The sequence below is a fragment of the Atractosteus spatula genome, chromosome 18, assembly GCF_055471065.1.
Source record: "Atractosteus spatula isolate fAtrSpa1 chromosome 18, fAtrSpa1.hap1, whole genome shotgun sequence".
Taxonomy (NCBI): Eukaryota; Metazoa; Chordata; class Actinopteri; order Semionotiformes; family Lepisosteidae; genus Atractosteus; species Atractosteus spatula.
In genome coordinates, this window is record NC_142723.1 from 4,887,012 (window position 1) to 4,910,147 (window position 23,136).

Sequence of the window (23,136 nt, forward strand, 5' to 3'; positions counted from 1 at the left end):
GAAGACAATCCCCAGGGGAAAGAATACTTCATAGAAAATAGTGTGCTTATTTCTACCTGGGAAGGGGCGGCTTAGTTATAAGCCTTTAAAATGTGAAAGCAAAAGCTTTTTTGTAGATGTAACTGTGTTCTACTTGGTCTCTAGACATCACATGACTGAATTAATGTTTTTCTCCCTTTGATTTGTTTGTATCCAGTCAGAAACACCATTTGCAGAAACGCAATTCATAGCTAATGAACCCGGCCCCTGGTCAAAAGAGGAAAAGGAAGTCTATCTGCAGGACTAGCTTCACATAAATATCTCTTAGACAGAGACAGCACCTTTGCTGTTCAGGCATGATTCACTTTGAGGATGTTCTAAACAAAGTGAGGAGGACACTTGGCAGTGCTTCCTCAGGGGAGATCCAGGGCTTCCTCGCGGACCTACTGAAGGCTGAGATCCTCTCCAAGGACTACTACTTGTGTCTCTCCGAGGAGAAGGATGCTGAGGACCTGGCCAGGAGGATATCCCTGCCCGTGTGGGAAAAATGGAATGTTTGCCACAGCACTATACAGTCTGTCCTCACCAGACTGCCCAACCGCAGGACAAAGGGGACAGCCAGCTCCGCCAGTAAGCTCTGCACGCCTTTTTCCTGTGCCCAGCACCAACTGGTGTGTTTCTGCCTGCCTCTGTCTTTTCTCCTTTCACAGTCTGTCCCATTTTGCATTTTGATTCACCTTCCCAATCCATACGTTAGTTCTGTTTTTCACTGGCTTGATGCATGTATGACAAATTAAGAAAGCAAGCTGTCTTCTGAAAGGGCAAGTAGATTAAAAGTGTATCTGTTGTCTTGGGCAGGAATCTGATTAAGAAAGAAAACGCCAATATTTTATTAATGTCTTTATAAATGAGTGTGAAATCACAGTGCTCAAAACATGTCCTAGTGTATCAAAGGAGGTTTTCTGAGGGGAGGAAATTCTTATTCCACCACGTATATAATTCAGAAAATGGGTGCAGACACTGCAGGAAGTTATTTCAGGCAAAAGGGAACTTACCACTAACAATGGAATTGGCTGAAAAATGTTTGTCTGTCTTGAGCCTGTTATGGAGAGAGTGCAATTTTTTTTTTGCCACTGCAGGTACTGTGCTTCTGCTCTCCTGCAGTGGTGCCTCAGATGTTAGGAAAGTGAGGAGTCACTTTCAATTTACAGCATAATCGGGACAATGCCAAGAACAATGACAAATATTTCTGAGTATGTTATTAAAAACAGGAATAAATAAATGAACAATAACCACATGATATTCTTACAGAAGTAGCTTCAATCTGTTGATGAGAAGTGTTTAGACACAACGTCACCCTGGCACCATATGTTTATGTGCATGTATGCGTGACGGTATAATTTAATGAGCAAATTCGAAAGTATGAAGAAAGAAATGTAGCAGACAGGAATAAAAAAATCTTCCTTCTTTTCAGTCCACACTGTTATCCCATAAACACGATTTTATCATTCTAAACTGTACAATTACTACTATATGGAAAATATATTAATTAAAAGGTTATAAAAATCTGTTTTTTTTCTGATTATTTATAAATGTCACGTCACATAGGTGGGTGTTCAAACTCATATCTCCGATCCTGTGCCTCTGCAGAGTTAATATACTGTACATCACTCTTTTATATTAGTGTCACGTCACATAGGTGGGTGTTCAAACTCATATCTCCGATCCTGTGCCTCTGCAGAGTTAATATACTGTACATCACTCTTTTATAGTAGTGTCACGTCACATAGGTGGGTGTTCAAACTCATGTCTCCCACCCTGTGCCTCTGCAGTGTTAATATACGTCGCTCTTTTATACTACTGGTTTACTTTTGAAAAACTAAGGCTTAGAAAGCTTTAATCATCCCCCTTCATGTTTTTTTTAATACACTTAGATAACAGGAGGAGCACTTTAACTGACATAGTAAAGGCAACGTCTCACTCATTGTGGTTTTCAGATCACGTCACATTATCTCACACTGCTTCTTAACAAGCCCACTAAACTGAAAGGACCATAGATTTCCAAGTTAACCACACGGTGCTACACCTGCCTCAGACTCTCTTCTTTTGCTTGTTCAATGGTTTGTACTGGGGCCGCCAGCCGGTTTTGCTGAGATTTTGGCAGGTGCCCAACTTGCAGGTAGGACATGGAATGTCACTGGGACACTGCAAGGCTTACTGTATATTTCCTTCTTGCAAACTGTGAGATTTTATCACTTCAGATTAGTGGTAATGATTAGACTTTTTTCCTTTCTGCCAGAAATCCCCTGTATGTCTTATTCTACTTGTTTGATTTAATGCTAAGCCTTGAATGTGTGTTTAGTTTATCCTTAGAAAGGTGTTTTTACACTGATCGTCTTTGTGATGCATTGCTTACTTTGGGAGTGCGTTTACTTTAACGTTTTCAACTGTAATTGACTGTAAATCACTTCGGTTGACAAGAAATTAATTTTGCCATGAATGCTTGAACCTGGACTGTCAACGCCATTGCAGAAATAATTAAGAGAATATCCATTTCAGATTCAATACTAACACGAGAAAAAAGCCTTTTCTAAAGTGTGAAAACTAAAATTTGAAAGTATGTGAAGTATTGATTCCAATGTATTATTACAAATTTAGCTGACGTATTAAATGTTCACATTAATTAAGGGTAAAATAATTTCAGCATTTCTGTGCATGAATATGTATCTGTTTTGGGTAGGGTGACATTAAGATTGACTTTTAGATAATTAAGATTGGCTTTTTATTCAATCTTTTAGTCTTTGAGTATTAGACTGTATCTTTGGCCGTTGCCTAACATTCTGGTGTCAGATGTTAATACTGATGAAGCTATGTATTAATTAAATTTAATTTAATTAAAAGAGCGGAACAACACAGCCAGAACCATGTTTTCCCAAAGAAGATTTGATCATAGCTCTCGGGTTTATGTTATATAGCAGGAGATAATAAAAATTATCGTGAGACCGAAGTGTTAATGCGATCTGTTCGTCTGATGTGCAGAACAAGGGCTGATACAGTAGGTAGCGATACCGACTAGCAGTCATACTCCTTCGGGCTGCGAGACAGGCAAATTCACGGAGCTCAATACAGCCAGCGAAAGAAATGTTAGAAGGTGACCGACTGGTTTCAGAAGTGCAATTACAGTGTGTAATCGGCAGTCGCCGTGGGCTGTTGCGGAATGAGGATTAAACGAAACATTCTGCAAAAAAGCCGTGTGGATTCCAGTGAGCAGTGTGGCATGACACGGGTCTTAGGCTGTGGGGCTGCTGACGCGCTCCACAGAGCGATAGCGAAAGTAAAAGAGCTGGTTGTCTGCGTGCTACAGTACGATTTTGATTATTTGGACAGTTCCCCCATTTTCAGACACCACCACGACGCGTTGGCATCACTCGAGAAACGATACACACGAGAACATCACTTTGCTGGAAGCGCTGAAATGGTACTTGGGATTCAATGAAAGCACGCATTGCAGGTACCTTTTCCCCTGTTTTACGAAGTTATAGCAAAGAAAGTTTGGTGTTTGTGCTTTTAACTTTGGACAGAAATGTCTAGGTTGAATAGTTTAGAACTTGAACACGGTTTGCTTTGTGTGTTAGTCTATTTCCTTTTTCGATACGCTACACTCCTCTAACAGAAGAAACAGAGGGAAAACTGACGAGAAATCCGTTTCCTTAGTTGCAACGACGTTTAATTGCAAGCTGATTTTCTGCTTCCAGAATTAATTAGCACACTGCTATTTTTTTTCTCTTTAGTTTTGAAGTGTTTTACTCAGTCTTCCTTTTATTGGCATTTGGAAAACGTAATTGCTCATAAATCATGCTCAAAAGGAAACATTATTAACCTTTATTTAATAGCTCGGACACGCCTATCCATTTTAATTTTAGAAGAAGTTTTAAGGGTTTGATCATTTTTCCTTGTCCCAAAAGGTACCCTTGCGAAAAAGTCAAGTCCAATTATAGAGAGCAATAGCAGGTGTAGCTGTGGTTTTGAAAGGCTGTCAAATTCTAAGTAGAGGACAACCAGCTATTACTCCTGAGGCGCTTTAACTGAGTAATTCTCCATTGTTTTAAGGTCATAAACCTTAATTGTGTTTTGGTGCGTGTGATGAGGGAGGGCGAGACCAGCCCCGCAAACATGGTGGGTCGCGCTGCCTTGACTTGTATTGTGCACACCTGTTTATTTCAGTCGCTAAAACAAGTAGAGAAAATCCATACCCTCGCCTTTGTTAATTGAGATTTTATTAATTGAGCATTAGGATTCAGGTGTTTTTTTTTTGTTGTTGTTCATGCAATGCCCAGGGATGGATTTGTACACCGCGACGCGCTCCATTTTAATGAAAGTGAAAGTATTGCTTGCATCCCCACCTTATTGAATACACAATTGGTTTCCCTGGAAGCAAATAAAAACAGACACACGAGCAAACGAAGATTTTATTTAAGACCGGGTTTGACTGTAAAGCTTGTGTCCATAATGTTAAACAAATCAATAAATGAGCAGATTACTTTCGGCTACTGGCAATTCTTACACTTAAGACTAATGCCCGTGAATTTTGGGACTTCCCGGGAGCGTGTTCGTGTTATTGTTACTCGAGAAGGGAGGAATCGGGTTTACTATTGCTTTCTGTTGCAGAACAGCGACAGTACAGCGCTCGATGAGAGGTGTGTTTGAAAGAGAGAGAGAAAGCAACTATAGAGATGTGGGAAATTCAAACTAGAGTCCCGACAGTCGTAGTGTGGAAACAGGGGACGCTCATCATTTTGCGACAGAAAGAGAAGCGTCTTAAGATTTATATATATTACCAATATGGAACACTGGAAAAACCCGGGACGCCATATTATACATATCATTTATAATAACACTTACTCATTAAATGCAGTTTTAATGTCCGCATCACCAAGACGGTGGGTTGGATTCCTCTCATCAATGATATATTAATATAAAGTGGGTCATTATCATCCATTCCGAAAAAAGAAAACAAAATAGCAAAAATGAGTCACAGGCGTTCTTTATTCTTTTGTTATATACTACATAGTAATATATTAAACAGTAATGAGGTGGTGTGGACAGATCCCTTCCTCAGGAGAACAAGGAATTGAACCCTTAGAGGGAAGAGTGGAAGTATCCAAACCAAAATCCCCTTGGGGTGGTGGGTGAAAACTAAAGCACCCAGAGACAATATACCTGAGCACAACAAGAGCATGCAAACTCCACACAGCAGGGCACCGAGGTCAGAAATCCACCCCCTGGATCTCATACTCATGGGTAAGCAGCACTATAATGGCACTATACTCACTGCTGTTCAGCCAATGTAGTGGAATTCAAATCAGTGAATGTTTTTAACAAAAAATATATATATTCCTATATTTATAACTACAAAATAAGAATGGTGAGTTCCTAAATCTTAAATCCTAATACAGAATCATTCAGAATAATCTGGCTATTTATAGTAAACTAAACATGGATTGTAATCTTATATTCGTAAAAGATGTTTTGTGTTGTGGATGTTGCTTAATGTGTTTGTTTCCTCAATGAAAAACTTATTTGCACATTTGAAATACAGGCAGCGATGGTGTTACAGTGCTGCAGCTACCATGCCTTTCTCTGGCCAAGATGTAGTTGTCTTTTCCTGTTTGAACATTGTTTCCACATAAGGAGGAGCCCCCAGATCGTGATAAGCACAGGCCATTCTGGGAAGAAGGAGCTTTGTTAATCCCAGCAAGTGATTTAACACCTGGTGAATACCAAGATACAGCATTTTTGTGAGGTTTAGGCCGCTGAGAGTAATTAAGCTGTCAGGTGACATTGTTGCTTGATCTTCTCATCATGTTGACAAAAACAACGCCAGCATCCTTGTGGGAAAGGGAACAACATCTGTCAGTCTTGTGTCTCTTCTGTGGGCTCCAGTTGCATTATTTCACTTACAGTACCACTCTGCTTCCTTTAATAATAATAATAATTGCTTACACTTATATAGCGCCTTTTCTGGACACTCCACTCAAAGCGCTTTACAGGTAATGTGGACTCCCCTCCACCACCACCAATGAGCAGGTTAAATGGTTATCGTTTACTCTCCTACAGTTAAAATAAATTTTCTAACAGTGGAGGACTTATTGCTTGTATAGTGAATCTCTGCTATAATAGAAATTCACGTGGAAGAATTGGAGGACCTGACACTGGTTTCTCTTATTACAAAGTGGCAAATTTTACATTTTAGTGCAAAGATTGAAATCAGTTCTCAGATGGGGGATCTATAAATAACAAGCTTCTAGTTTGTTTTTTTTAACTAAGCCTTCCTGCTTTTGTTAAACACTTCTCTTTTAATTCAGTTGTGTTTTTTCTTTCATTCAGACTTAGTTCATGGAACAATAATGGTTTGACAAGTGAACATTTAAAAGTCATATGTAGAGTATAATCAGACTTATATTTATGAACTTGTACAGCTTTTTTGTTGTTGTTTTTAGTCAGGTGATATACACTTATCTTCTAAAACCTTGTTAATATGCACGCAACATCATGTATGTGGCATTTAAAGAAGCAAACTTTCTTCCAGTGTTAGCTCTCATAGATGTTTGCTTTAATGAAAATGTGTATTTTTAAAATGTATTTGATGGGATAGTTTCAGCTCTGTGCTAACGGTCCAGTTAAACATAATTAATGGTGACTGCAATTCATACAATAGGAAGGTTCAGAAAAACAAACAACAGTTTGAAAATCCCCCCAAAATGCCTGTACTTTTAGTTACATACAGGCTGGAAGGTTGACTTTGCTGATGTGTTTCCTCTCATTGATATCTCTTGTCCTGGTGCCACAAACTCCATGTTTTGAAACTGAATCTTTCTGCTCAGCTGCAATCTATCTGTATGACTAACATGTGCAGTCCTCTACAAAACTCTTGTAGGGATTTATTAATTTAATATATTCATGTCTTTGTCTTTTTCTGGCTTTTGGAGGTTTAGCTGTCGCAATAAATATACTTACTATCCATTTTATACTCTTTAATATGATCTCCATCACATCTTTCAGTGGTTTGTTTTTCTGAGTGGTTTAAAATAGCAGCTAGCACAACCCTGTTGTGGTGTGAACATGCTTCAGAGGTTCCCAGAAGTAGTGTTGTGAAGCAGATCGGGGTTGTACAGTATGTCTGAATTTGCCAGCGATAGTCAGATAGAGACAGCTGAATAGTGTCCATCATGTCCACTTGGACACAATGCCATTTCTTTGAATTAGTGCTAGATAGAAAACACTTTTTGTTAATGTATCCATTTTCAATAGATACAAGCAAATTAATTTCTTAATATTAATAATATGGGGGTTGCTTTGGGTCTGCTTGTGGTTATGCTGTATTTGCTTTAGGATATTTATTTTGAGTGACTTCATGGAGTTTCAATTTTTCCTCCTTTTAACATTTAATCTCTACAGCCAGATTTCTTTGACATGCTATAAAAAAAGACTGCAAAGCTTTTTACAAAAATGCCCACCATATAAATGAACAGCCAGGTGTTGTTTTAGGCTGAACATGAGCTACTTCCCTCTTTTCTTTGCATAGTTTTACAGTTTGAACATGGACTTGGACCAACCTAACATGAGCTAGATAGCTAACATTTTGGCAAGTATATTATTATGATCATTTATTTCCTGGTGAGAGCATATCAAAGGGCTGGTCATTGTGAAGCAGGAATTTTATTCTTACCTGCCAGCTTTGTCATTCTTTCGGAGAGGGGAGGAGCCCAGTATCTACATTATTGTCGTCTGAGAACAAAACAGAACCTTTAGCTTATTCCCAGAAACACCTGTCTCCAGTGGTAGTTCACCTGTCTCCACCTGTCTCCAGTGGTAATTCACCTGGCTCCACCTGTCTCCAGTGGTAATTCACCTGGCTCCACCTGTCTCCAGTGGGGACAGTCAAGATTCAGAGGGTGAATTTCAATTTAGTTTGTGCAAGAAGCCAAATAGCAAAATCCTAAATCCTTAATCTTGTCCATTTTCTAAATAATCTTATCATTTGGATCCAAAACTAACATAGACCTAGATTTTTTTTGTATACTTTTCCTGTTATGTAGCTACTTTATCTACCAGTTTATCCCTCAGGAATATTCAAACATATTATTTGAAGCTGTTGTTAAAAGGTACAATAACCTCTGGCACCTTGACTGTAGGCCCAGAAGAACTCTGTCCCATTGAAAAGTTTTGTAGCTGACCATCACTTCTTTCATGTGTAATAAAGCGATTTTTAAATTTAAAGCCCCACATGGATATACAGTATGTAAACTCTGGTGCTTTGGGGACCCCTGATGTGCTGTAAGATTGAAGAAATGATGTACTTGATCTTCCGTTCGGCACCTCAGTCCAACTGTGTCAATGTGATCACTGCAGGTCCCAGGACTCAGGAGACAGCCATGGAGACTCTGGTGCCGGCCGAACTGGACCTGCTGCATGCTGACTCCCTCTTGCCTCTGGAAGAGCTGTACCTGTCTTCAGATGACTCTTTCCCCACAGGTAGGGCTAGAGGTTTGGAAATAAGACCACGGTTTAACAACAGAGGGGCAACGATGTATTACCTTCACTGAGATTCAGCAAGAGCTACAAAGCCTGGGGAAGCCGATACCCTGGTTTCTTTCTCAAAACAGCTGGGTGAGATCCTTAGATGAATTTGCTGTTAAAGTCTCTTTATCCTACACCAATGGCGAAACCGCTGTACAGCATTCCTGATTATACACTGAGTGGACAAAACATATTGGGGTGCACCCCCTTTTGCCTCAGAGCAGCCTCAGTTCATCAGGACATCTCAACAACGTGTTGAAAGCGATCCACAGGGATGCTGGCCCATGCCGAGTCCAGCTCATTTCCATAGTTGTGTTGAGTAGGCTTGTAGGAAATCTCTACTCAGAATAGCTTGTTCCGTCTCGTCCCACAGATGTGCAATTGGATTGAGATCTGGCGCCTGGGCAGGCCACTGCATTAAGCTTAATTCACTGTCATGTTTATGGAATCCTTCCTGGACAATCTTAGCTTTGCGGCATGGGGCATTATCCTGCTGACAAAATCCATTCCCAGATGGATACACTGCTGCCGTGAAGGGATGCACCTGATCGGCAGTGACGTTCAGCTATCCTGTGGCTTTCAAACGTTGCTCCCCTTTTATCAAGGGGCCCAATATGTGCCTTGAAAACACTCCCCACACCATCACACCACCTCCAGCCTGCAATGTTGACACACCGCATGATGGAGGCAGGGACTCATGTTGTTTCCTCCAGGCTCAGGTCCTCCCATCAGCGTGAAACAGCTGTAACCGGTATTGATCAGACCAGGCAATTTTTTTCCAATCCTCTAGTGTGCAATGTTTTCATTCCTTAGTCCACTGAAACCACAATTTCTTGTTTTTTGTTGAAGGCAGGAGAACTCTGTAAGGTTGTCGGCTGCCCTACCCCATTCGTGTCGAGGTGCTACGAGTTGTGTATTCTTTTATGGGTATTTTGGCACCAATGTAGTGCTGGACTGTCAGTTGACTAACTGTAGACCGTCTGTTGATCTGCACAATTCGCGTTAGCCTCCTTTCACCTCTTTCATCAATGAGCCATTTTCATCCACTGGCTGGCCACTGGCTGCATGTCTTTTGGGTGGTGGACTGTTCCGGATACAGACAGGACACTGTTGAGCTTGAAAAAAAGCCCCTGGCACTTCCATCATTCAAAGGCACTTAAATCTGCTTTCTTGCCCATTCTCCCTCACATACACTATCCAAGTCTCTCTTGTCTCAAGCCCTAAAAATCTGGATTCAAGTGGATTTAACAGGTGAAATCAATTAAGGATCATAGCTCTCACCTGGATTCACCTGGTCCGTCTATTTCGAGGAAAGAGAAGGCGTCCCTAATGTTTTGTACACTCACTTTGTACATTGACGGATTAAAAATGGAAAACTATGCAGATCCCTTGTAACATTTGTAATAATGGTATGCTTCTTCTCTTAATTGAAGATTGTTTGATATACAGGTTTCTTGAACTGAATATCGTGTGAAACGTTCTGTTGTTTGTGTGTCAATTGAATCCTTTTCATGTATAATTGTGAATGCAGATGACGATGGCAATCAGTTGTCTTTGGAGTCTCCCAATCTCCTCGGATTGCTGTGCTCACCCTTTGACGCTGAGCTTGAGTGCTGCTACTCTCCGAGCTCCCAGCCCTTGGAAGACCGAGAGAATATTGGTAACTCATCCTACAACCCCACACCTACTATCCATTGGAACTATTTTCTATTAAATAGTAAATGAGCTTAAGTCTTTTCAGCCTTCTGATAGTTTAATAGTTACTCATAATATATGTAAGCATTTCTCTTGGCTATAGGCTACTCAGTAAACAAGTGTTTTTTTTTATTTCAGAGAGGATTCTCAGGTTTCTGCAGGATGACCAACCAGAGATTTTGAGTAAGTGACTCAATCGTTATCTTTCAAACTATAGATCTTGCACGCTTTCCTTTAAAGCAGACTGAACATAGGGATATTCTTTCGGAAAAGTCTGAGGAAAACATTTTATGTCACATGCAGGGTTTTTTGTGAATGTGGCAGAGCATTGCAGTATGGATAATCAAAGGAGAATATTTATATTCTAAATATGTAACAGCTAGATGTTGACATTCTAAGCTTATTCATGCACAAAAAAATATTCTTTGCCAGTAACAATTTGGTTAATTGTAATGATATTTATTCATATCTGAATGCTTGTAGCATTAGTGCGTAATGTTTAGTATTAGTTTTTATAGTGACTGTGTCTATATCAAATTTCACTTCTGCTTTTTTTTTTCAAAATAGCAGGTGAAACTGAGATGATAGCGACAACGCCAGAAGCTACTGGTTTGGACACAATAAGCCACGAAACAAAAGTAAAAAAGACAAACTGTGAAAAAAGAGGTGAGCAGTAAAACCCTCACAGAGTGGAACACGCAAAACCATTAATTTTTTATGTGTCTGCAGAAAATATTACTGGGATTTTGTTTACGGAGTATTTGAGGAAATGTTCCTACTTTTTCTTAAATTCCAGATCACAATTCTACTGGAATCATTTCTGACGATTCACCCAAGCTAAAACGCAGAAGAGGTACACTCCAGTTTGCTTTTACTTTATAATTTGTCTGTACATTATACACTATGGCTCTTGCTTACCATTTAAGTTAAGCATAGTATTGCAGGGGCATTTTGGATGCAAAATGCAATTTTTTACTGCAATTAGGTTTTTTAATATAGTATGTTGAAATAACTTTGCATTTGTTCATAATGCACTTCATAAGTATTATAAGTATTTGAAAAATAATATAATATAAATATAATTGCATGAGTGTTACATTTCAGTTTATATTTGAGACAGAAGAAAATGGCAAGCAAGTACTGCTGCACTGTCCCTAATTCTTGGTATTCAGCTTTTTTTCAGCAGCAGAGAATAGCAACACTTTGCACTGGAGATGAACTGAACCGTTCTCGTGTTTTGTTCCTCCAGATCCCAGACACTGTCGGAGGACTCCGAAACTGAACAAGAGAAATAAAAAATGTCTTGAAGTCACAAACAGTCTGCCAAATAAAGGTGATTTCACAGTGATTTAAATGACAGTTGTAAACAGGAAATGCTCTTCTTGCACTGAGAAACCACTTCAGGCAATTGTGCTCTGGTGACCTCTTTAGCACAACAGATGGCAAAGTCTTGTCTCTACTGAAAAGTAGTGCTCTCCTCTTTTTGTGCTTTCAGCTTTCAATCACAGTGTTGCTAACTGAAAAATACAGTTATAAATACGATTTTTTTTAATTTGCTGTCAGCTGTTTCAAACTCTGCCTTGAGCCAAATGCTAAAGAAGAACTAATTTAATTTTGCTGATTCAATTGTGGATTTCTTCATCCATTTCCAACTGTTGAGTCTGTAAGGCTTGTAATTTACAGCTGTTTGATTAGTTTTGTTACTGTCTATAAAAAACATATGTCCTACATAAAGCTCCCGTGATCACATTGTAATATAATAAGATAATATTGACAGTTTTACTTGTCCTTTTTAACTACAGGTGATCACAACAGAAAGCTAGAATAGTTAGAATAGCTTCTCGTTAAGGAGCCTGTGGTTTTATTGTTGTCATTTCCTTTTTATTTCTGATGTTGTCGCACAATTTTAAAGGCTGCCTGTTTGGTGACTAAGAATGTTTCTAATTAAATTGTGTTTTGACAGGTATCAGTCCTCCAGCAGTGAGCACTTGTAGCTTAATGACCTTGCCTGCTGCTCAGGGAGTCTTGCAGATAAATTCAAGCCCAGTTCCTCAGGTTCTGCAGTTTTCTATCCCTGCAAATGGAAGTCCAACACTTATTGCACACTGCACTAGTAAGTGTGTGCGCCTGACTGTACATTGCCACTGCCAGTGAAACACTTGCTTTAGATGAAGTCATTTGCCAATATGAAGTCTTGATGTCAATGAGAGACTCCATACAAATCGGGTTTCAATTTTGAGCTCACTATCAAGGAACTTTTAGAATGACTGCCAGCCCAGAAGATCCAAAATAGTCAAATGTTTGAAAATCCAGAAGGACTTAGTAAATCTACTACTCTTTAGATTGTAAATATCATCCTATTTATATAAACAGTGTTTGGCTAAACGTGAGCAACACATTGGAATTTCTGGTAGCAACATTTGTATGAGAAAACCTTCAGGAGTTCAAGCACATGGGTAATCTTAATGTAACTGTGTCTTTTTACTTATCTGTCTTTGAATACTACAAACTACCAAATAATAATTTGGTACTACAAATATTTATCACCGTGTGTTTTTTTTTAAAGATCAGCCCAAGCACTGCTTAGTGATCTTGGTTGATGTTGTGTGGAAACTCAACACTTTCAGTGAATTTTATATGGTGATTATGATGATAACGACAGTGGTGTTGGAGGTGTGGAGGGCGATGATTTTGATGGTGATGATGACGGAGATCTTTCCCTTCACTGCTCTTTCACAGGCAGCTTTGTGATGAACAACGCTGCAGTCCAGGTTTACCCTTCTTTCACACAACACATAATCGCCACACCGCACACCTCTCCTGTAGGCAGCTCTGTCAATTCAAGAGGACCCACCTATGTGCTAGGTGAGTCAAGTACCGGTCTCACTGGAAATGTGAATTATACTACATACTACAATTATTTTTCTTGTGAAAATTAACTAATCATGCAGGTTTAGAATTCTTCTTTTACTCAAAATAATGTAGTCACAGCTAATATTCATTAGGCAGTGACATTTTGTATGTCCACACAATGGCCTTTGATTTATGAGTGAATGTACTGTATTAAATTTGCAGTGTATGTGAGGTTTCTTTAGTTAGAATGAGTATTGATGACAAGGATTACTTCTTGTGTGCTGTTTTGTGACTGGCTTGGTTCTCTCTGTGCCTACATTTTTCCTTCCGTGATATCCCTGGTAACGTGAGCAGCTCTGTAGGTGTGCTTTTTTTGTTGTTGTTCTGTTCTCTTCTCACGACTCTTTCCTTTGCAGTGCCTCCTGTGTCACTCACTTCGTCTCAGCCTCAGGCTTCTCCGAGCTCCCCAGGTAAATGACACGACCACTACACAAGCGATGAAACGGTATAGAGGCATCTGCACATGCTACAGAGCTTTGTTCCAGACCAGGGACGGGAAGGACAAAGTAGGCTCTCCTTGTGGGTACATTAAGCCTTCTTAGTTAATCATTCAGCGCAGGGAAGGGGGATCGTATTTAATTGTTCAGCACAGTGGAACAGAGGGCATGTTTTTAAAACACTGCTGTCTTAAAGCAGTTGGGTTACAGGGGTTGTATTGTCTTCTCTTCTTCAGCTCCAGGGTCAGTTGTGGGCCCAGAGAGTGTGAACCAGACCTCTGTTATCTCCTCTGCGGATTCCATAAGCACTCTTTCTCCTGCATCAGTCTCCTCCCCGGCTTCTACAGCAGGTACGGTGCGTTTTTTATGATGGTGTGGATTTAGTGCAGTGCAAAATAGCCTGTAGCATCAAGACATCTTGTATTTTCTTGATTGAGTTAGACATTTTAAGATACCTAAGACTTTGGCACAACAGTGCAGTAATACATATTCTTAAATGATCTGTAGTGAGAAGCCATGCTTAATGTGTGAGAAAACGATGAGCTCTTGTGGCCTATGGATTTGTAATGTCTTCTAAGATCTGTCGTAAAAGACTGTGCACGGTTAGGAACAGAATGTGTTAGACTCCACAGACATTGCTGCAGAGCTGCAGAAATGGTCCTTCTGACTTCCTGATTGATTTTCAGATACTGGAATGTCACCCCACAAAGGATCAACAGCTCCTCCCCTTCAGTCTTCTCAGTGTTCTGAAATGCCCAGTACGTTCCTCTTTACTTTTCTGGTTCTTCGAATCATATCTGTGGAATCACACAGAAGTAAAATGTGTTCTTTTTCGATTGTTGTGAACGACAGTGACAAGAACCTGGTGATTATGCCATTGTAAACATTATTCCTGCACATGATCTGGTCGCTGAAAGTTTGGGAATGACAAAAATGATCTCAGTGCTGTGTAATAATATAACAAAGTCTATAAGAGGAGGCCATTTGCCCTATCAAGTCTATTTTGTAGTTAATTGATCCAGGGATCTCATCCTACAAAATAATTGAAATAGATTCTAAAACAGAAAACAAATTAATATAGGATCCTATACGATTTAAAAAAATCTTCAGCTGAAACTGCTGTAATGACGGGAATGAATGTAAATGTAGAAATAAAGTGGATTTTATTTTACTGCATGATTCCATTTTTATTTCCACTAATGCTCCCCAATTTGTAAATATTGCTAACGATTCTAAATTCTGTTTTGATGTTTTCAGAGTGTGTTGAAGACTATATTGCAACAGCAAAGGCCTTCATGTATGACAACTGCCAGTTAATAGCCATGGAGAATGAAGTAGCTCTGGAGTCCCTTTACATTGATGTGCCTTTGGTGCAGAGACAGATTAAGACCAGAACAGGAAAACATGTCAACAAATACCAGGAAAAAGAGCTCCTACTTTTTGACATGGCAGAGAGAAGGAAATTTGAAATAAAGAGAAGCCAGTTGTTTGAGGAAGCAGGACAGAAACCAAAAGAGTTGATTGCTTTGCTAGGAAAAGCTGGAATGGGCAAGAGCACCTTCATCCAGAAGCTGTGCCTGGACTGGTCAAAGGGAGACTTCCAGCACTTTGAGCTGGTCTTCTTTTTTGAGACCAAGAAGTTGAATCTGCCGGACAAAACATACAGCCTGAAGAACCTGCTGTTCGATGTCTTCCCTGCACCACCTCCCAGAAATGTCGACGAAGTCTTCAGATACATACTCTCCAACCCACAGAAGGTTCTGATCATATTTGATGGATTTGACGATTTTCAGGACTCTGAGGGTCTTTTACAATGCCCTGCTACCAGTTCCACAAAAGATGCTTACACAATTAAGCAGTTGTTTTCAGGTCTGTTTCAGAAGAAGCTGATTGTTGGCAGCACAATATTAATTGCTGCCAGGCCTAAAGAAGTTTTGAACCAGTTTCTGGGCAAAGTAGATAAAATCGTTGAATTATGTGGTTTCTCACAAGAGGAAATACAACTTTACACAGAAAGGTATTTTAAGGATACTTCATGCTACGACTGGGCTTGGACAAAAGTAAGAAACCACAAGTTTCTCTCGGCTTTGTGTTTTAACCCTTTAATATGCAGGTTTACATGCTTCCTTCTTGAAAATGTGGGTAGCAAGAAAAGCTTACCATCAACGCTTACAGAACTGTACCAGCAGGTGTTTTATCATAAATTGCACATGAATACAACCAAAGCAGATCCTGGTAAGAAGCAGGAGAAACAGAATATTCCAAAGCTCGGGGCACTGGCGTGGAGAGGAGTGAAGGACCACAGCTGTCTCCTGAGCCAAGAAGATTTGTGCTCCACGGGGCTGAAAGAGTTTGGCTTGAACAGCGGGATTCTTACACCATATATTTTGAAGAGGAAGGGAGATGAAGAAGAGTTTGGCTGTGGATTTACAGATTTGTTTGTGCAAAATTTCTTGGGAGCTCTGCATATCACTGCAGCCAAAGAACTCAATGATAAGAGCCTTTTGTCACAGACCATGCTCCAGCAAAAGAGGAAGAAGCCCCAGGATGACTGGCTGGATGTCACACGGAGGTTTATGATGGGGCTGCTGTTCCAGAAGACACAGAAACATTTGGATTGGCTTCCTGGCAGCACCAAGAAGAGACTGGCAAAGCGAAACACAATTGAAGCACACTTGGAGAAGCTCAGGCCGTCTGAGCTGAGCGCCAACCGCCTCCTGGAGCTGTGTCACTGCGTGTATGAAACTGGAAGCACGAAACTCCTGAGAAACCTGGCTCAGAAACTGCCCGAAGAGCTTTCTTTTAGTGGCACCCCTCTCACCCCGCCTGACGTCTTTGTTCTAAAGTACCTCCTGAAGGAAACCAAAGAAAACCAGAAGAATTTTTCCATTGACATACAGGAGACAGCCATTGACCTCCAAGGACTGAGAGAGCTGGTGGGATTAAACTGTGTAACATCTTTCAGGTCAGGAATCAAAAATCAATTTGTTCTTGTATAAATGTCCTTATATATGTGACGAGGACACTATACTGTAAAAAGGCACCGTCTTTTGGATGAGACGTAAAACCGAGGTCCTGACTCTCTGTGGTCATTAAAAATCCCAGGGCGTTTCTCGAAAAGAGTAGGGGGTGTTACCCCGGTGTCCTGGCCAAATTTCCCCCTGGTCTTTACCAGTCATGGCCTCCTAATAATCCCCATGTATGAACTGGCTTCATCACTCTGCTCTCCTCCCCACTGAGACCTGATGTGTGGTGAGCGTTCTGGCGCACTATGGCTGCCGTCACATCATCCAGGTGGGGCTGCACACTGGTGGTGGTGGAGGGGAGTCCCCATTACTTGTAAAGCACTTTGAGTGGAGTATCCAGAAAAGTGGTATAGAAGTGTAAGCAATTATTACTATTAATTATATATACATTAAACATTAAACATTATACAGTTTATACTCTATATTTGATTTGAGTGTAATTATTGCAACTTTTTTAACAACATTAATTAGTCTAAATGAAAAATTGATACATTCTTAAGTCATTCTTAATACTTTTTCTTAAATTAAGCAAGTGTGTATAATGTACGGCGTACTATGTTAATTATTCTGATCTGCTTGTCTTATGTAGGGCTTCTGTTGCTGATACCATAAGCCTGTGGGAGTGTTTGCAGCAGACAGGGGAGAAAGACCTCTTAAAAGATGCCGTGGCCAAGTTCACTGTTAACCCTTTCAAAGCCAGACAGCTCAGTGACGTAGAAAACTTGAACCAGCTTGTTCAGATCTACAGACAGAAGAAGCTGCTTTTATGGTAAAGAGGCCATAAACTATACAAGACAATACAATACTGTATTTCAAGTAGGGAGCTGCATCAGCATGCATAGGCAGCAAAGGAACATGTAAGGGTTTATTCTGGGCTGAAAACAGAGAAGAAAAGAAACACAACGTTTCTGCTGTGGAGCGTTCCTTGGGTTCTTTTACTTGTTACAATACTATAGTATGCTTTTTATGTACTCTGAGTGTGAAAGGACATACTGTATGAAAGACCTTGAAGACTGTGGCTTCCCTCTTCTGTCCTTTCACTACCTTTTTTTATTTTTCTCTTTTTTTCTTTGCTTATCTCTTCCACATCTCTGGTTTCCTTTTTCTTCTCATGTTTTACTGTTATTGTTGGATTTACACAGTTTGTTTAGGTACCAAGTCTTTCGTGCCTTGGCGACTGTTCACATTTGTTCATTATCGTATATGGTACCATGTAATCTGCTTTCTATTCCCTGAAAAACCAAATAAATGGATTGAACATTAGGGAAGCATCTGGATTTCTAAAAAGCATTTGAGATAAAAATGACATAACTGTCCTGAATAGTTTTTGTCAGTACAGATTATTACTGTAGATGGTGAAACTGCAAATACTACTGACTAATTGCAAAACCTGTTGACATTTTCGTGTTGTAGTGACTCTGCTGATTCAGAGACGAGGCCAGATGGGGACACCTTCCATGTTCCAGCTGTGAATAACCTCCGGAAGCTGGAATTTGCGTGAGTGCTGGAGTGTGTGTGAAATCAGAGGTCTGTGGGGTTCCTGCATGTCAGCTGGTACTTTAGAATAAGCTGCACTGAGCTTGGCCCTTTGCTAGTATGAAAATGTAGAGCTGACGGTAGCCTTTAGGATATAAGAGCACCCAGAGTGACTGCTCTGACCCTTCATTTTCTAATACAGCTAGGGTATTGAGACTGACAACAGTCACAGGAATGTGGTGTCTATGTAGCAGAAGATATCCAGTTTTGGTTTGATCTTGACTTGCTGGTTTATTTTCTCTTCAGGCTGGGCCCAGAGAATGGATATTTGGGGTTTCTAAGGCTTGTGGAAGTCCTGCCCACTCTACGGTGGCTGCAGCACTTAGAGTAAGTGATTCCGTGAGAATTCGCTGACGTAGAGCTTTGGCACCCTTCACCCCTGTCAGAATCTGCACTTCTTTCACTGGGCTCCATGTCTTCCTTGTCATCCAGTTGGCCCCTCTCACCCAAGGGAGATCCTGCCCGAGATTGCCGTCATCCTTGTGCACAGCCGCACAAAATCATAGTTTTTCTGTCTTTCCCCAAGTTTTTGGTGTGTTCTTCACTGGTAGCAAACCCAAGACAGGTGTTAAATTGTTCAGGACCGGTATGATTGCAGGAGGGGCAGGAGGACAGCAGGGCACCCTTTCCTTGAGGTGTGACCCAAATATGGCCATGGAAAAAGATTCAACATCTGCCCTTGCCCCTGTATTACAGTATAGAATACAGGGCCAGAGCGGTGGCATTGTGGCTAAGGATCTGCGCCTGTGGCTGGAAGGTTGCTGGTTCAAATCCCACGGCCGGCAGGGGAATTCTACTCCATTGGGCCCCTGAGCAAGGCCCTTAACCCCAGCTGCTCTAGGGGCGCCGTATAAATGGCTGACCCTGCGCTCTGATCCCTGGCTTCTCTCCCTGTCTGTGTGTCTCATGGAGAGCAAGCTGGGGTATGCGAAAAGACAAATTCCTAATACAAGAAATTGTATATGGCCAATAAAGTGATCTCTTATCTCTAGAATATTGAGCAATCTCTAACCTATTGACAGTTCAGAATTAGTAACATTACTTGTAAATGTTTATTTTTATACCATTTCTCAAGGCTCTTCTATGCCTGGACCTTGACAGGCATGAGTCTAAAGCATAAAGGAGTTGAGATTGTGTCCTGCCTTTTTGTTTTTCACAGAACTGAATGTTTGTTTTAATTTAAGTACTGCAGTTGCTGATCAAACTTTCTTTATGTTCAGCCTGGAAGGCTTGACTTGCAATAAAATAGGAGACAGAGGAGCAGAGAAACTGGCTGAGATCTTGCCGTGCTTATCATCACTTGAGACTCTTAAGTAAGTCACATCTTTTGAAACAATTTAAGTGGTTTCTAAATCTAAATTTAAGTAGTATTTAAACCCTGCCCTGTTGTCAGTGGTTTGCATGACCTTTTTAGATTATTGTTCTATTTGACCGGCTGATTACTGGATAGTCTGATCCAGTGCCTCATATGACCCTTCTGCTGTAGTTATATACAGTAGGAACGTGTGTTATGAAACTGAGTAACCACTGTGATTAAAAGGAAGTTATCTTTGGCAAATGGGTAAGAGGAAGTCAGTGTCTTATAAAATAATATTTTGAAATGTTCTCTTCAGGTAATAACCAACATGAAAACACTGTGATAAATAATTGATCTACTGATTATCAAACATACACCTTCATAATATAAGTTACAACAGTAAAAATCAGTATCTTATCATCTGCAAGACTCTGCCACTCAAGCATGCTGCTCTTTTCTTCCAGCCTATCCCAGAACTGCATTGGAGATCAAGGAGCTGAGAAACTGGCTCAGACTCTTCCCTCTCTTCCAGCACTACGGAGCCTCAGGTAAAGTCAGGAGGATCTGTTGGTTTTTTTTTATGTGTGGGACAGGAACTACCATTTTTTTCTTAATTCTTATTATTTCTTCTTTCTTGTACCTAGCTTATACGGTAATTCAATTGCTGACAGTGGAGCAGAAAGCATGGCACAGATACTTCCAGAGATGATGTCCCTCACAGATCTGGAGTGAGTTTTCATGTTAATGATCCTTTTGCTTTTCAGAGCTTCTCTGTCCTGTTTGTCAAATATACTGTATTTGGCCACTCTGCCTCTCCCCTGCTCCTGCCTCCTCCTCTCTCCTGGCTTTTGTTTTCCCAGGCTATATTATCTTTGCTGACTGCCCTGTCTTTCTTACACCCGAAGAAGGCTCCACAGCCGAAACATTGTGTTTTCTTTCTTCTCTTTTCAGCCTGGAATGAACCTCTTACTTGTTCCCTTGTGTTTGCATTATATATTGTATTAGAATATAAAATGGTCTGTATTTTATAGATAGATTTTATATATCTGCTTTTGCTACGCTAGTATTTTATCGCACATTTCTGAGGACTGGTTTAGCTTATGGATGTGCCTGTGTCGAACGATATCTAAGCCTGAATTGTAATGTTTTCATTCCTAGTGTGAAATTTAACAAGATCACAGATGTTGGGGCCCTTAAGCTAAGTGAAAGTCTGAGGAGGTGTCCATGGATTAAAAGCATTGCGTAAGTAGCCCAAAACCAGCTGTGTGCCTGTATCCCCAGCAGTCACTGGAAAACCTTAAGCAACGAAAGTCTAATGCAGTGGTGCCATAAGCATCAGGCCCCTGTGTCACATAAAGTTCTGAAGGCATTTGCTTTAAATAGGTTTTGTTTGAAACAATATTTGTGGTACCATGATCTAAGAATACATTCAGAAATACTAAATACACTATTGTATTTTGTGAGAATGCTGACCTTTTACTGGTATGAAGAAAGAACCCAAGCAATATGATTACAGCCACTATTTCTTAAAGTAGGAAGCTATTCCTTTTATTTTTAATATCATACTATTAAAGTTCTGTTGCAGACAAAGATAATGACACATTATTTTAGACTTTATGAAAATCCAATTGAGGCTGTTGGCTTAAAATGACCATTGTGTCCACTTTTCACTTCCTCTGTGATTCTATGTTAATCGTTTGTGAAATGTCTGTGTTCCATTTCCTGTCTTGCCTCAGAATGTGGAATCATTCTATCCCACACGGAGTTCTAGAACATTTAAAACAAAAGGATTCTCGGATCAACCTGCTCTAGAACAGCAAAGCTGCTGCCCATCAGGACAACGAAAAATGCGCAGAGCAGGACAAAAGCTCCACACAAATGCTGCACGGGAGGGCTTTTTATTTTAAATTTTGGGTTCTGATGAATACGCCAGTCTGTGATACGTGTATCTGAAATGCGGGACTCTTTTCAGAGTTTGAATGCTATAAACTGGCCAGGGCCTCTGGAGACACTGAAACGATTAAAAGCCCTTACTACTGTATGTGTGAAGGTGGGATCTATAGCACAGCTTGCTGGTTTGCACTTGTGCCGAGTCTGCCGCCCAGTATGACCAAGATTCCTACAGGACTAGAGCCTAGCTGGCCAAGCAGTAGCAGGGTGAGGTGAGTTTGAAGTCAGCTGGGGTATGTGGGCTCCAGTGCAGGCTGTGATCTTTCCTCTTATGATGATTCAGGGGTTGGAGTGGTGAGTGGCAAGTCTTCCATGGTTGGGGATGTTTAGAAAAAGAAAAATAACTGAAAATCCAATGCTGGAATTGGACTGTTACTTATGAATTGTTTGACGAATGAGTTGCACTTTCTAGTCAGGTCTAAACTACAGCACTTTCTTTACTGGAAATGTAGCTATGCCCTGCATACAGTGTAATAGGGTTAATCTTGCAAGGCATGACTAGAAAAATGTATTACAGTGGAAAATGCATCTTTCGAAGAATGACCAAGGCTAGGAAGAGGTTTGTTTTGTAAAAAGCAATTTCTGTTGTGGCATTATGGCCACATATTTTTAATTACTGAATTGCACTAGAATTTAAAGACAAGGTTTAACATTTCTAACACTGAATTGTCTGCTTTTTAGAACAGTGTATTAATATGCTTGATGTAAATACAGATATACACTATATGTACAATATTAAAAGTGAAACACTATGAGAGTTGGCCTTTTTAAAGTCCTGCCAATACATGGGTGAGATATAGTATCTAGATCTCTCCTAACCTCTGTGATGTCTTGTTCCAATACAGTAAATGCCTTCAAACATACTGTAGAAATGAAAACAAATGTATATGTTATGCTGCTTCTGTGTTTAATGTACGAAAATTGTTTTCTTTTTTATGTACTGTAGCTGTGTTTTATACTAAGAATGTTTGGCGTTACTTGCTAAGACTCTTGCACTAAACTCAACTGTGAGCTTGGCATATTCAGGGTGTTGTTCCTCTTCCTTCAACAGCCATACACTATTATCTGTGTTGGAATTTATGATGAATGAGAGTATTAAACAAAAAAACGGAGGCTTGGACCACAGCTTCTCTGTCGTGTATATTTAATCTGAAAATTTCCACTCTGCTGTGCCGGCGTGTGTCGCTCTTTGGTGATCACCAGATGTGACTTTGTCACCATCTGTTTCTGATCGCATCAGTGATTTTCACCACGTTCTTGATTTAAAAATAAAACTGCCGTGCCACCACGAGAGGCATTCATGTGTGTTTCATAGCACTGTCCACTAAACTGAAGAAATGTAAGTTTGATTGTAGATGTGTCTGAATGACTGAAAAGCAACAGTCCGTGTCAAAGTACACTTCTTATTCTTACGGTAAGAAGGAAAATAGTTTTGTATGGAAAATTACATTCCATCAGACAAGTACTTGTCGTACCTAAACAGTAAGAGGAAAACTGAGGCACCGTTTTATGCCTTCTTGTAAGAAACTGCTAATTCAATTATACTACTGTTAAGCTGGAAAATGGTCTGTTAACCAGAATAACCTGGATGATAAGGTTTGGGGGCACTGCTCATAATGACACACGCGTGTTATCATTTTCATGCATTACGTGTGTGTGCCACATTTAAAAAAAAAAAAAGTCATACAAAACTGCATTGTTGACGTCGGCCCCATGATCTCAT

The 23,136-nt window shown here is 40.2% G+C and overlaps 1 protein-coding gene across 2 annotated transcripts; it reads left to right on the top strand.

Annotated features, from left to right (window-relative positions):
• Positions 1-295: 295 nt before the first annotated feature.
• ciita (class II, major histocompatibility complex, transactivator) lies at positions 296-22,704 on the top strand. Of its 2 annotated transcripts, none has more exons than XM_088937006.1 (21): positions 296-609; positions 8,392-8,514; positions 10,091-10,219; positions 10,393-10,437; positions 10,822-10,920; positions 11,051-11,107; positions 11,504-11,587; positions 12,218-12,367; positions 12,994-13,119; positions 13,524-13,577; positions 13,841-13,954; positions 14,291-14,362; positions 14,862-16,569; positions 17,220-17,399; positions 18,044-18,127; positions 18,413-18,493; positions 19,387-19,479; positions 19,928-20,011; positions 20,108-20,191; positions 20,622-20,705; positions 21,200-22,704. In XM_088937006.1, exons 1-21 carry the CDS (start codon positions 336-338, stop codon positions 21,273-21,275), a joined length of 3,801 nt encoding a protein of 1,266 aa, XP_088793132.1. In that variant the 5' UTR covers positions 296-335; the 3' UTR covers positions 21,276-22,704. The 2 variants fall into 2 exon arrangements, with proteins under 2 accessions (XP_088793132.1, XP_088793134.1); XM_088937008.1 differs by lacking the exon at positions 296-609 and adding an exon at positions 3,422-3,490.
• The last annotated feature ends 432 nt before the right edge of the window (positions 22,705-23,136 follow it).

Bases quoted from the DNA above. Each gene is read 5' to 3' on its own strand.
- ciita (XM_088937006.1), top strand. From the start codon at position 336: ATGATTCACTTTGAGGATGTTCTAAACAAAGTGAGGAGGACACTTGGC. The intron at 610-8,391 runs GTAAGCTCTGCA...TGATCACTGCAG, and splicing joins GGGGACAGCCAGCTCCGCCA to GTCCCAGGACTCAGGAGACA. The intron at 11,588-12,217 runs GTGATTTCACAG...GTGTTTTGACAG, and splicing joins AAACAGTCTGCCAAATAAAG to GTATCAGTCCTCCAGCAGTG.